Genomic DNA, 13,230 nt, shown 5'->3' with positions numbered 1-13,230 from the left:
AGCCCTCAAACCTCAAGGGCCCAGAGACAAACACACCCTGAGTCACTCTCTGATTCCATCTCCCATTTTTTTTTTTATGTTTAGGAACACGCCAAGAGGCTCCACGCTTACCTGTCCTCCCAGAACTACCTGTACAACCCGCTCTCCAAATCCGTCTCTATGACCGGGATCGACCACTGCTACCCGGACGGTGAGTGCAGGCGCCGCTGGTGTGCTTAGTCACCAGTAGAGTATTATATATGGATGGCGGGGCGGGGGGGGGGGTCATTTACATAATCATCAGGTGTAGAAGATATAGTTATAACATGTTGTGGCATTTCCTGGAGGTTCCCCAAAATCTTTTTCTGGGGGGGGGGGTCAAAGTTGTAGCACTTTTATAATGCCAAAAAATTTGAATTTTTACTTCCACCCACCCACCGGGGCATTTGCATAACTCCTCCCACTGGTTGCATCAGGTCTAAGGGCTCTGGGGAGGAGTACTGAGGCCGGGGGTGCTGTAACGTTTTCAGGAAGCCAATATTACAGCACTTCGCCGGCCCCTTCCCACCAGTCATCTGCAGGCATTGCTTAGAGGAGCACAGAGACCAAGTGATGACATACCTGGGTATAAAATAAGGTATGTAATGAAAGCCTAAATATTTTATTTAAAAATCTCATTGGCATGTTGATGGGGGGGGGGGGGAACCACAGAAGGCAAATGATAGATTAAAGTCAACTTTACTAAGATATAAATAGAGCAGACAGCGGCATAACAGGATGAGACGTCATTGTTATGGACGGAGATTGCTTCCATTGTTTGGATACCGCTGATGCACACATCCTGTAGAGAACCACGGGGGTTCCCATGGAAGGGGATCACCACACACCAACTCATCCAGAGTCCCATCAAGAAATATCACATTGCAATGAACTCCCTCTATACACCTATATGGGATCTACACGGCTCTGCCCTTAGCAGTCATAAGGACGTCTTTGCTCACATCGAAGTCTACACAGCTCCGCCCTTAGCAGTCATAAAGACGTCTTTGCTCACATCAGAATTCCCCTTTTCAATTTTTTTTGTTCCCTTGTTGAAATCCACAGAGCCCAAGTTCAAATGTACTCCATTAAGTGACTTGACACTTCCTTCACCACTAGAGGGAGCTGTTGTCCTGTGGTGTATGGCAGTGGCCTGTCCTGTGACTGGCTTTGTCTCATTCTGAAATACCGAATTTGTAATGTGATTTCCGTCCTGATATGCCTGTGGTCGGATCTGTTCATGTTTAACCCTTCTGAGACCAGGGATATGCAACCGTGTGAGGGAGGGCTTAAAGGAGACCTGTCCTAAAGGCCGGTGGCAGCCACAGTGGAAAGTAAGCATTGCACAAAGGTCTGCCTTTTATATCACTAGAGGGGTCACCAGCAGGAGGAGGTCCTGATTCCTCTATATTGATTATTATGTTACTAGAGGGATCACCAGCAGGAGGAAGGAGGTCCTGATCCCTCTATATAGATCTTTATATCACTAGAGGGGTCACCAGCAGGAGGAAGGAGGTCCTGGTCCCTCAATAGATCTTTATATCACTAGAAGGATCACCAGCAGGAGGTTCTGATTCCTCTATATAGATATTTATATCACTAGAGGGGTCACCAGCAGGAGGAAGGTGGTCCTGATTCCTCTCTATGGACCTTTATATTACTAGAGGGATCACCGGAAGGAGGTCCTGATCCCTCTATATAGATCTTTATATCACTAGAGGGGTCACCAGCTGGAGGACTGAGGTTTTGATTCCTCTATATAGATTATTTATATCACTAGAGGGGTCACCAGCAGGAGGAAGGAGGTTTTGATTCCTCTATATAGATTATTTATATCACTAGAGGGGTCACCAGCAGGAGGAAGGTGGTCCTGATCCCTCAATAGATCTTTAGATCACTAGAGGGGTCACCAGCAGGAGGTTCTGATTCCTCTATATAGATCTTTATATCACTAGAGGGGTCACCAGCAGGAGGAAGGTGGTCCTGATCCCTCTCTATGGACCTTTATATCACTAAAGGGATCACCGGAAGGAGGTCCTGATCCCTCTATATAGATCTTTATATCACTAGAGGGGTCACCAGCTGGAGGACTGAGGTTTTGATTCCTCTATATAGATCTTTATATCACTAGAGGGGTCACCAGCAGGAGGAAGGAGGTCCTGGTCCCTCAATAGATCTTTATATCACTAGAAGGATCACCAGCAAGAGGTTCTGATTCCTCTATATAGATATTTATATCAATAGAGGGGTCACCAGCAGGAGGAAGAAGGTCCTGATCCCTCAATAGATCTTTATATCACTAGAGGAATCACCAGCAGGAGGAAGGAGGTCCTGATCCCTCTCTATGGACCTTTATATTACTAGAGGGATCACCGGAAGGAGGAAGGAGGTCCTGATCCCTCTATATAGGTCTTTATATCACTAGAGGGGTCAACAGCAGGAGGAAGGAGCTCCTGATTCCCCTGTATAGATCTTTATATCACTAGAGGGATCACCAGTAGGGGGAGGGAAGTCCTGATTCCTCTACATACGGTGCCCTGGAAAAGTATTCATACCCCTTAAAATTTTCCACATTTTGTCATGTTACAGCCAAAAACGTAAATGTATTTTATTGGGATTTTATGTGATAGACCAACACAAAGTGGCACATAATTGTGAAGTGGAAGGAAAATGATAAATGATACAAATAAATATGTGAAGTGTGTGTGTGTGTGTGTGGGGGGGGGGGGGGGCATTTGTATTCAGCCCCCTTTACTCTGATACCCCTAGCTAAAATCTAGTGGAATCAATTGCCTTCAGAAGTCACCTAATTAGTAAATAGAGTCCACCTGTGTGTCATTTAATCTCAGTATAAATACAGCTGTTCTGTGAAGCCCTCAGAGGTTTATTAGAGAACCTTAGTGAACAAACAGCACCATGAAGGCCAAGGAACACACCAGACAGGTCAGGGATAAAGTTGTGGAGAAGTTTAAAGCAGGGTTAGGTTATAAAAACATATCCCAAGCTTTGAACATCTCACAGAGCACTGTTCAATCCATCATCGGAAAATGGAAAGAGTATGGCACAACTGCAAACCTACCAAGACATGGCCGTCCACCTAAACTGACCGGCCGGGCAAGGAGAGCATTCATCAGAGAAGAGCCAAGAGTTCCATGGTAACTCTGGAGGAGCTGCAGAGATCCACAGCTCAGGTGGGAGAATCTGTCCACAGGACAACTATTAGTCGTGTTCTCCACAAATCTGCCCTTTATGGAACAGTGACAAGAAGAAAGACATTGGTGAAAGAAAGTCATAAGAAGTCCCATTTGCAGTTTGTGAGAAGCCATGTGGGGGACACAGCAAACATGTGGAAGAAGGTTCTCTGGTCAGGTGAGACCAAATCTGAACATTTTGGCCTAAAAGCAAAACTATGTGTGGGGAAAACTAACACTGCACATCACCCTGAACACACCATCCCCACCGTGACACATGGTGGTGGCAGCATCATGTGGTGGGGATGCTTTTCTTCAGCAGGGACAGAGAAGCTGGTCAGAGTTGATGGGAAGATGGATGGAGACAAATACAGAACAATCTTAGAAGAAAACCTGTTAGAGTCTGCAAAAGACTTGAGACTGGGGAGGAGGTTCACCTTCCAGCAGGACAACGACCCGAAACATCCAGCCAGAGCTACAATGGAATGGTTTAGATCAAAGCATATTCATGTGTTAGAATGGCCCAGTCACAGTCCAGACCTAAATCGCATTGAGAATCTGTGGCAAGACTTGAAAATTGCTTTTCACAGACGCTCTCCATCCAATCTGACAGATCTTGAGTTATTTTAAAAGAAGAATGGGCAGAAATGTCCCTCTCTAGATGTGCAAAGCTGGTAGAGGCATCCCCAAAAAGACTTGCAGCTGTAATTGCAGAGAAAGGCGGTTCTACAAAGTATTGATTCCGGGGGGCGCCATGCAAATGCCCCCCCCCCACACTTTTCACATATTTATTTGTATCATTTATCATTTTCCTTCCACTTCACAATTATGTGCTGTTTTGTGTTGGTCTATCACATAAAATACATTTACCTTTTTGGTTGTAACATGACAAAATGTGGAAAATTTCAAGGTGTATAAATACTTTTTTAAGGTTCTGTAGATCTTTATATGAAGGATCACCGGCAGGGGGAAGAAGGTCCTGATTCCTCTATATAGATCTTTATATGACTAGAGGGATCACCAGCAGACGGGAGGAGGTCCTGATTCCTCTATATAGATCTTTATATGACTAGAGGGGTCACCAGCAAGAGGAAGGAGGTCCTGATTCCTCTATATAGATCTTTATATGACTAGAGGGGTCACCAGCGGGAGGAAGGAGGTCCTGATTCCTCTATATAGATCTTTATATGACTAGAGGGGTCACCAGCAGACGGAAGGAGGTCCTGATTCCTCTATATAGATCTTTATATGACTAGAGGGGTCACCAGCAAGAGGAAGGAGGTCCTGATTCCTCTATATAGATCTTTATATGACTAGAGGGGTCACCAGCGGGAGGAAGGAGGTCCTGATTCCTCTATATAGATCTTTATATGACTAGAGGGGTCACCAGCAGACGGAAGGAGGTCCTGATTCCTCTATATAGATCTTTATATGACTAGAGGGGTCACCAGCAAGAGGAAGGAGGTCCTGATTCCTCTATATAGATCTTTATATGACTAGAGGGGTCACCAGCAAGAGGAAGGAGGTCCTGATTCATCTATATAGATCTTTATACCACTAGAGGGGTCACCAGCAGGAGGAAGGAAGTCCTGATTCTTGCACTCCCTTAAACCATACCAGTAGTAGATATGGGTGATGAGATTTTTTAATCCCAATTTTCCCCCAGCCGCTCCTGGAAGTAGATTGTCCTGTGTGTGACCCATCTCTGACGTTCATATATCTAACTTCCTCAATTTGTCTCCCCACAGATGTGTCTCTCTACTCTCACGGACAACGCATGAGCAACGGGTAAGTGTCAAATCCCTGCACCCTGAAAGAACATCCTCCATGCAGTTACAATGGGCAGGATTTGCCACAATGCTCACCCCCCCTGCTCCTGTAATTGGCTCCCTATCTCTGTAAAGGGGCCTCAAGCCAGTTGGTTAAATTGTGGCATCCCCAGCAATGTCCCAAGGGTTCACTGCCCAGTCTTGACATGTTGAATATGGCGGTTCTTTAGTATGGCACTAAGACTGGTCATGTGATTTTATCCATGGTAGATCCCCCCCTTGGTGCACATTTTAAAAGATCGATTGATCCTCTAAAATTTCTCCCTTTTATGTCTAATCCAGTGCGATCTGCTTGTCCCTCCCCAGACTGAGCGCCGTGAGCTGCGGGGAGATCGACTCTCTGGAGACAGACGAGAAGGAGAACAGATTAAAGGAGGAGTCCCCCTTCGAGAGGACGCTGAGCTTCATCAGGAAGATGACCAGCGGCAAACACAAGGTAGGCGGGAAGAGAGGGCAGAGGAGAGGCTCGGGGCAGTACGCAGAGTTCAGGTATGGTTCAGGAGCCCGGTTGTAGTGTTAGATATCACCGCTGTATAGAGTGGCGGAGGTGGAGAGCAACCAAAGCAGAAGGTCAAGGCCAGACTCGTTCAGAGTTCAGCCAGAGGTCAGGACTACTGATGGTAATTCGGAGAGATCGGTCTGGTCTGGGCAGCTGAGGACTATCCTGGAGGGTGTGAAAAAAAAAAAAAAAACAGAGATCCTGAGAACTCTGAACAATCCTTTGCAGCTCGGCTGGTGTTGTGGTCAAAGTCCTGCAGATCTTCTTGCAAGTCCCTCTGCTGTGCCAAATGAAAGGAGGTGACAACACATTTTTAGATTTCCCATTCTGGTGTCACTGCCCCGCCCCCCCCCCCCCCCTCCCTAGCTTTTTGAATCGGGGGCTGCAAGCAAACATCTCTACATCCCTGAGGCCCACCTTAAACTCTTTTTTTTTTTTTTGCTTTTGCAAGTCCCTCCCCTCAGCTTATAGAATAGCCACACCCACCTCAAAGCCTGATCTCTGCTTTCAGCTGGGATCTCCATATAAAGATTTCATTTAATTTACACTGACTGGACTGAACTAATGACGTTTGGAGGTATTGGTATGTTGGGTTTTGGGGTGTTTTATTTTATAGATTTTTGTGTTCTTCAAAATTGACATGCCTTGTATTTTTGTTGTGGAAATAGTTGGCTTGACATGTTTGGTGTCTATTTACTCAATGCAATTTCATCTTTTATACGTGGGTATAATATTGTGTGTGTTTGCACTAAAATAATGTTGGTGTGTATATTTTTTTTCCATGAAAATATGTGCTTTATAAATAACTGCACAAATATAGTGTAACCCAAAAAAAAATGCAACTACCAACATTTTATTCTCCGGGGCCTCTGCTTTCAGCAAATATATATTTTGGGGGATTCATAGTCATTTCTAGTAAAAAAAAAAAAAAGAAGCTGATTTTAACCACTTGGTGCCCATGCTTAAACTGAAAAGACAACTACAGCGCAGGCTTCCTTTTGCCGGCGTACTTGGACTTCCTCCCATTCTCACGCTTAGGACTCAGCTGATCACTGATCGAGGTAAAGGGCCAATCACAGCGGGTCCTTCACCACGTGATCAGCTGTCAGCCAATGACAGCTAATCATGGAAGTAAACCGAAGCTGGTAATCGTCTTTTTTTTTTTTTCTTTTCTCACGCTGTCAGCATGAAGAAAAGAAGAAAGCCTTTAACAGGCTTCTGTTAGAGGGACATCGGTCCCCTTAGTGCCAACCAGTGCTGTGAATCTGTGCTCTCTATGCTGCCAATCAGTGCCCACCAGGTCCACTTATCTGTGCTGCCAATCAGTGGCCATTATTGCCTCATCATCAGTGTCACTTATCAGTGCACATCAGGGCCGCCAATTAGTGCCCACTAGGGCCACTTAGTGCCTCGTCATCAGTGCCACCTATCAGTGCCGCCTTATCGATGCCTCCTGATTAGTACCCATTAGTACCACCCATCAGTGCAGCCTCATCAGTGCCTCCTAATTAGTGCCCATCGGTGCAGCCTCATCAGCGCCTATCAGTTCCACCTATCAGTGCAGCCTCATTAGTGCCTCCTGATTGGTGCCCACCAGTGCCACCTCATCAGCGCCTATCAGTGCTACCCATCAGTGCAGCTTTATCAATGCCTCCTGATTAGTGCCAATTCGTGCAGCCTCATCAGCACCTATCAGTGCCACTTACCAGTGCCCTTCAGTGCAGACTCATTAGTGCCTGTCAGTGCCACCTACCAGTGCCCATCAGTGCTTCCTGATCAGTGCCGACTTATCAGTACCCATCAGTTCCGCCTCATCAGTGCCCATCAGTAAAGGAGAAAAATGACCCATTGGCAAAATTTTATAACAAAATATCAAAATTTTTGGTCTTTTTTTTTTTTGCTAAACATAAAAAACCCCAGTGGTGATTAAATACCTAAAGAAAGTTCTATTTGTGTGAAAAAATGATAAAAATGTAATTTGGTTACAGTGTCACATGACCGCTCAATTGTCATTCAAAGTGTGACAGCGCTGACATTTATTTTTTTATCCTTTATTTATAAATTCAGCGCACAGACAGGAGTACGTGGCAGTGGTACCACATCTATATTTTTAAGTAAGAAAAAATACAATAAAATCTCCAAATTTTCTCCACTTTTTTCCCCTCACTGTGTGTATACACGCACACAGTGAGGGGAAAAAAGTATTTGATCCCCTTGAAACCTTAATGACTTGGAGAAAATCTGCAAAGAGGACAAAATCCCTCCTGAGACGTGTGCAAACCTGGTGGCCAACTACAAGAAACGTCTGACCTCTGTGATTGCCAACAAGGGTTTCTCCACCAAGTACTTATGCAAATCAATTTATAACTTTTTGAAATGCGTTTTTCTGTCCCTCACCGTTATAATAAACCGACCATTAAAATTATAGACGGATCGTTTCTTTGTCAGTGGACAAACGTACAAAATCAGCAGCCGATCAAATACAGAAAAAAATAAAGGGTCTCCGGCAGTGAAGGAGGGTGATTGGCCCTGGGAACAGCGCGCCTCTTGGCCGGCGTGCTTCTGCCGTGACCGCACGCCCAGAGCTCAGACACTAGGGGTAGCTGTTCGGTGGTCCGGCCCCCCTTGCTTTCCACAGCTAGCGATTGACTGTGCATTGCATCAGCCTCTACTCATAATTCTGGCATTTCCTGCCAGTCTACGCCGAAGGGGGAGGCCGGGCCAAGTGTGTGAGGCTCGTTACTCACCGTGCACCTACCTCTGTCTGTGTCAGTGCATGACGTACCCACCGCCCACACACACCGCATAGGTATTAATCAGCATCACTAAATCAGAGGCCTGAGCTACACTCTGCCCCATACCCCCCCCATTGAACTAAGAAGCCTTCTAAACCTAATAATCTGCAGAATATATCAATATGGATCAGTCAGGAGGGGGAGGGGATGGAGCGATGTTCTGCAGATCTCTAGAGAGGTCAGTGATGGGATAATCTGCAGAATATATCAGGAGGGGGGAGGGGAGGGAGCGATGTTCTGCAGATCTCTAGAGAGGTCAGTGATGGGATAATCTGCAGAATATATCAGGAGGGGGGAGGGGAGGGTGCGATGTTCTGCAGATCTCTGGAGGGGTCAGTGATGGGATAATCTGCAGAATATATCAATATGGATCTGTCAGGAGGGGGAGGGGAGGGAGCAATGTTCTGCAGATCTCTAGAGGGGTCAGTGATGGAATAATCTGCAGAATATATCAATATGGATCTGTAAGGAGGGGGAGGGGAGGGAGCGATGTTCTGCAGATCTCTAGAGAGGTCAGTGATGGGATAATCTGCAGAATATATCAATATGGATCTGTCAGGAGGGGGGAGGGGAGGGAGCGATGTTCTGCAGATCTCTAGAGGGGTCAGTGATGGGATAATCTGCAGAATATATCAGGAGGGGGGAGGGGAGGGTGCGATGTTCTGCAGATTTCTGGAGGGGTCAGTGATGGAATAATCTGCAGAACATATCAGTAGGGGATTGGATGGAGTGATGTTCTGCAGATCTCTAGAGAGGTCAGTGATGGGATAATCTGCAGAATATATCAATATGGATCTGTCAGGAGGGGGATTGGAGGGAGCGATGTTCTGCAGATCTCTAGAGAGGTCAGTGATGGGATAATCTGCAGACTATATCAATATGGATCTGTCAGGAGGGGGAGGGGAGGGAGCGATGTTCTGCAGATCTCTAGAGAGGTCAGTGATGGGATAATCTGCAGAATATATCAATATGGATCTGTCAGGAGGGGGAGGGGAGGGAGCGATGTTCTGCAGATCTCTAGAGAGGTCAGTGATGGGATAATCTGCAGAATATATCAGAACGGAATGGGATGGAGTGATGTTCTGCAGATCTCTAGCAATGTGGAATAATCTGCAGAACATATCAGGAGGGGGGAGGGGAGGGTGCGATGTTCTGCAGTTCTCTGGAGGGGTCAGTGATGGGATAATCTGCAGAATATTTCAGGAGGGGGATGGAGCGATGTTCTGCAGATCTCTAGAGAGGTCAGTGATTGAATAATCTGCAGAATATATCAATATGGATCTGTCAGGAGGGGGGAGGGGATGGAGCGATGTTCTGCAGATCTCTAGAGAGGTCAGTGATTGAATAATCTGCAGAATATATCAATATGGATCTGTCAGGAGGGGGGAGGGGAGGGAGCGATGTTCTGCAGATCTCTAGAGGGGTCAGTGATGGAATAATCTGCAGAATATATCAATATGGATCTGTCAGGAGGGGGATGGGAGGGAGCGATGTTCTGCAGCTCTCTACAGAGGTCAGTGATGGGATAATCTGCAGAATATATCAATATGGATCTGTCAGGAGGGGAATGGGAGGGAGCGATGTTCTGCAGATCTATAGGGAGGTCAGTGGTGAAATGCTCTGCAGAGTGGGTTGTGTTTCCTCCCTGGTAGGACACAAGCTGTGCACACACAGATATTGGGTGAGGGGCCCTCCTGTGGCCCTGTGTTGTGTCGCGGAGCTGATAACGGCTTGTAGGCGGAGTGGTTATTAAGGTGCTGAGTGACGGGTCCTCTTGTATCTCATGAAAACAGACTGGGGAGGAAGTCGGGTCGGAGGGACACAGGATGTGAGGAGTTTCCTGCAGGCGGTGTGATAACGCGGCCGGCCTTGTCTTCCTGTCAGTGACAATAGGGGACCACAATGACTCGGGGGCTGTGGAATAACACGCTGTTTAAAGGGCCGGTAAAGCCCTAAACACAGGCTCTGGTCATACACAGACCCCCCTCATTCACAGGACAGATGGGGGGTGTTGCAGGTTTTTGTCCCCAGGCATTTTGTTTGCAGTGAAATAAATATTGTACCGCCATCCTGTACGATCATGCAGAGACGTAATCCCATTGCCTGTTCACTGTATTCATCATTTTTGCATTGGAATGTGGAACAGCAGGGGTGGGGCTTAGCTCTTAGAGGGAGTTGCTCATGCCACTGATTTGGTAAAAGGTTTATGGGTTGCATCGGGATTCCAGAGCTCTTTGGGTGCACGGGTTTCAGTTGTTGGAATATTGAACAACAGGGGTGGGGCTAAGCTCCTGGGGGAGTGTCTTACCACTGACTTGGGCAGAAGTCGAGGACTCATATACAACTTTTATTGGGATTCCAGACCTCTATGGGCACATGGGATTTTGGAACAGCAGGGGCAGGGATAAGCTCCCTGGCCCTTCCCATTGACTTGGGAAGAAGTTGAGGCTCCATATACAGCGTGCATTGGGATTCAGGGGCTCTCTGGAGACAATGGAGTCAGTTGTTGCAATATTGAACAGGAGTGGGGCTAAGCTGCTCGGTGGAGTGACTTTCCACTGACTTAGGCATAAGTCGAGGTCTCATATATAACTTGCATTCGGATTGCAGACTTTTCTGGACATATGGGAACCTGCCATTGAAATTTGGAACAGCAAGGGGTTGGAGCTGAGCTCCTGGGGGGAAAGGTTCTTTCCACTGACCTGGGCAGAAGTCAAGGCTTCATATGTGGCCTGTGTTGGGATTCTGGAACCTTCTGAGCACAAAACTCAATTCTTCCATATACAGCTTGCATTGGGATTCCAGAGCTCTCTGGGCACCTGCAAATATGTCTTTGAAGTTTGGAACAGCCAGGGTGGGGCTGAGCTACTAGGAGGAGTAGTTCTTTCCACTGACCTGGGCAGAAGTCAAGGCTCCATACGTGGTCTGTGTTGGGATTCTGGAGCTCTCTGGGCACATGGGAATCCGCCACTGCAATGTGGAACAGCAGGGGTGGGGCTAAGCTCTTGGGGAGGAGTGTCTTACCACTGACTTGAATAAAAGTCAAGGCCTCATGTACACTTTACATCGGGAATCTGGAGCTCTCTGGGCACATGTGAATCTAGAACAGCAGGGGTGGGTCCTGGGGGAGTGGAGTGGCTCTTCCCACTGACCTGGGCAGAAGTCAAGGCTCCATATATGGCATATCACTGACTTGAATAAAAGTCAAGGCCTCATAAACGTTTTACATAGGGAATTGAGAGCTCTCTGGGCACATGTGAATCTAGAACAGCAGGGGTGGGTCCTGGGGGGGGGCGTGGCTCTTCCCACTGACCTGGGCAGAAGTCATAGCTCCATATATGGCCTGTGTTGGGTATCTGGAGCTCTCTGAGCACATGGTGATTTGCCAGTTGAATGTGGAACAGCAGGGGTGGGGCTAAGCTCTTGGGGGGGGGGGGGGAGTATCTTACCACTGACTTGTGCAAAAGTCGAGGCATATATACATCTTGCATTGGGATTCCAGAACTTTCTGTGCTAATGCAAATCTGGCACTGGAATTTAGAACAGCAGGGGCGGGGCTGAGCTCCTGAGGGGAGTGGCTCTTTCCACTGACTTGGTCAGGGCTCCATTTACGGCATGTGTTGGGATTCCTCAGCTCCTGTAGACACAACAGGATCTCTACAAAGTGAAGGTAATCCCACCTTAATTGTGACCCTGAATGAGTGTCCCCAATGAAGAATTTACCCCTTTGTTCCTGTTCCGGAGACCACTCCACATTTTTTTAGTTTTTTTTTTTCCCTCCCTTCATATTTCTTAGCCTTTGCTGCCCCTTTGCCCCTTCTGCAGCATCTCACCATGTGATTGCTAGTGAAGGGAGTTATGAACACGAATCCTCACAGTAAAGACTGGCACCACATCCCATATAGTAAAAATAGTAGATGGAGGAATTGTGGGATTTTTTAGGTGCAAAAAACAAGAAATTATCAATTGTATATAAAAAAATATATATATTTATTTAACAAATAGAAAAGTAGAAATTCACCATAAAAATAAACACCAAAATAGGTCATAAATTGTGGCAAGTACATTTTGGTACATAGACAGTGATACAGCAATATAGAGTGAACTTCCCTACATGTTTCGCCCCTATATCGGGCTTTTCAGGGGATGCTGGTCACATGCACGGTACAGTGCCTTCCGTATCTCCTATAGGTAGGGGACAGGTTTCTACTGCCAGGATGACTAGTGGTAACTGCTACGTCAGAATGCCCAAGTGCTATAGGTGACCATAGATGGCAAAATAGACCGAAAAGGCAGATGTAGCAGTTAACTTGATGCTATGGGGCAACACACCAACAGATAATGGATCACTAAGCAAGCATATCTTGATGGAGCAAACTGCTGTGCATAAGTCCCACGAGTCCTGCATCCATGTGATTGCTACAAAGTTACAATGTACAGTCTGATTACTGGGGGAAGGGAGACTGAGGAAATGCTTCCTTCTGCCTGCAGCAGACTGAAGACGTCATCTCAGCCTAGCAAAAGTCACTGACTGAAGCCAAAGGACGGCTTTTTATTGGTAAATGGTGGAGCTTTTCTGAAAAAGGACGCTGTAAGCATTTTGGAACAAACTTCCCGGCAGTGGGTTCTGCTTTGTCCCTATGGCGCTAGCATATACCATGGCCCTGTACAGAGTGGTTTCTGCGGCAGATTAAGACCGGTGAGTGAGGTATAAGAGGATTTGCCTTCTAAGGTCCAGAAATCCCCAAGATCCGGGCTCTAAGTGCTATTTAGTGGTAATTTAGTTGGTGGGATAATCTGGCGGGGGGGATTAATTCTCCCCTGTGTGCGTCCCGGCATCGATTTCCTGCCACCGCATTTGGTGCGTTAGGACGATGTTTGGCACGGCTCCTTGGGTT

The 13,230-nt window shown here is 46.7% G+C and overlaps 1 protein-coding gene across 5 annotated transcripts in view; it reads left to right on the top strand.

Moving 5' to 3' along the window:
* ARHGEF2 (Rho/Rac guanine nucleotide exchange factor 2) overlaps positions 1-13,230 on the top strand; it is a 168,297-nt gene that overhangs the window by 49,075 nt on the left and 105,992 nt on the right. For all 5 annotated transcript variants that reach the window (XM_073609298.1, XM_073609297.1, XM_073609296.1 and 2 more), the window contains 3 exons: positions 85-190; positions 4,958-4,997; positions 5,345-5,474. In XM_073609298.1, the coding sequence (XP_073465399.1) occupies positions 85-190; positions 4,958-4,997; positions 5,345-5,474 (276 nt within the window). The remainder of the gene's footprint in view (positions 1-84; positions 191-4,957; positions 4,998-5,344; positions 5,475-13,230) is intronic.

The sequence above is a fragment of the Aquarana catesbeiana genome, linkage group LG13 (assembly GCF_042186555.1).
Source record: "Aquarana catesbeiana isolate 2022-GZ linkage group LG13, ASM4218655v1, whole genome shotgun sequence".
Lineage (NCBI taxonomy): Eukaryota > Metazoa > Chordata > Amphibia > Anura > Ranidae > Aquarana > Aquarana catesbeiana.
The sequence above is the reverse complement of the archived record's forward strand: the minus strand, read 5'-3'. Positions and strand labels throughout refer to the sequence as shown.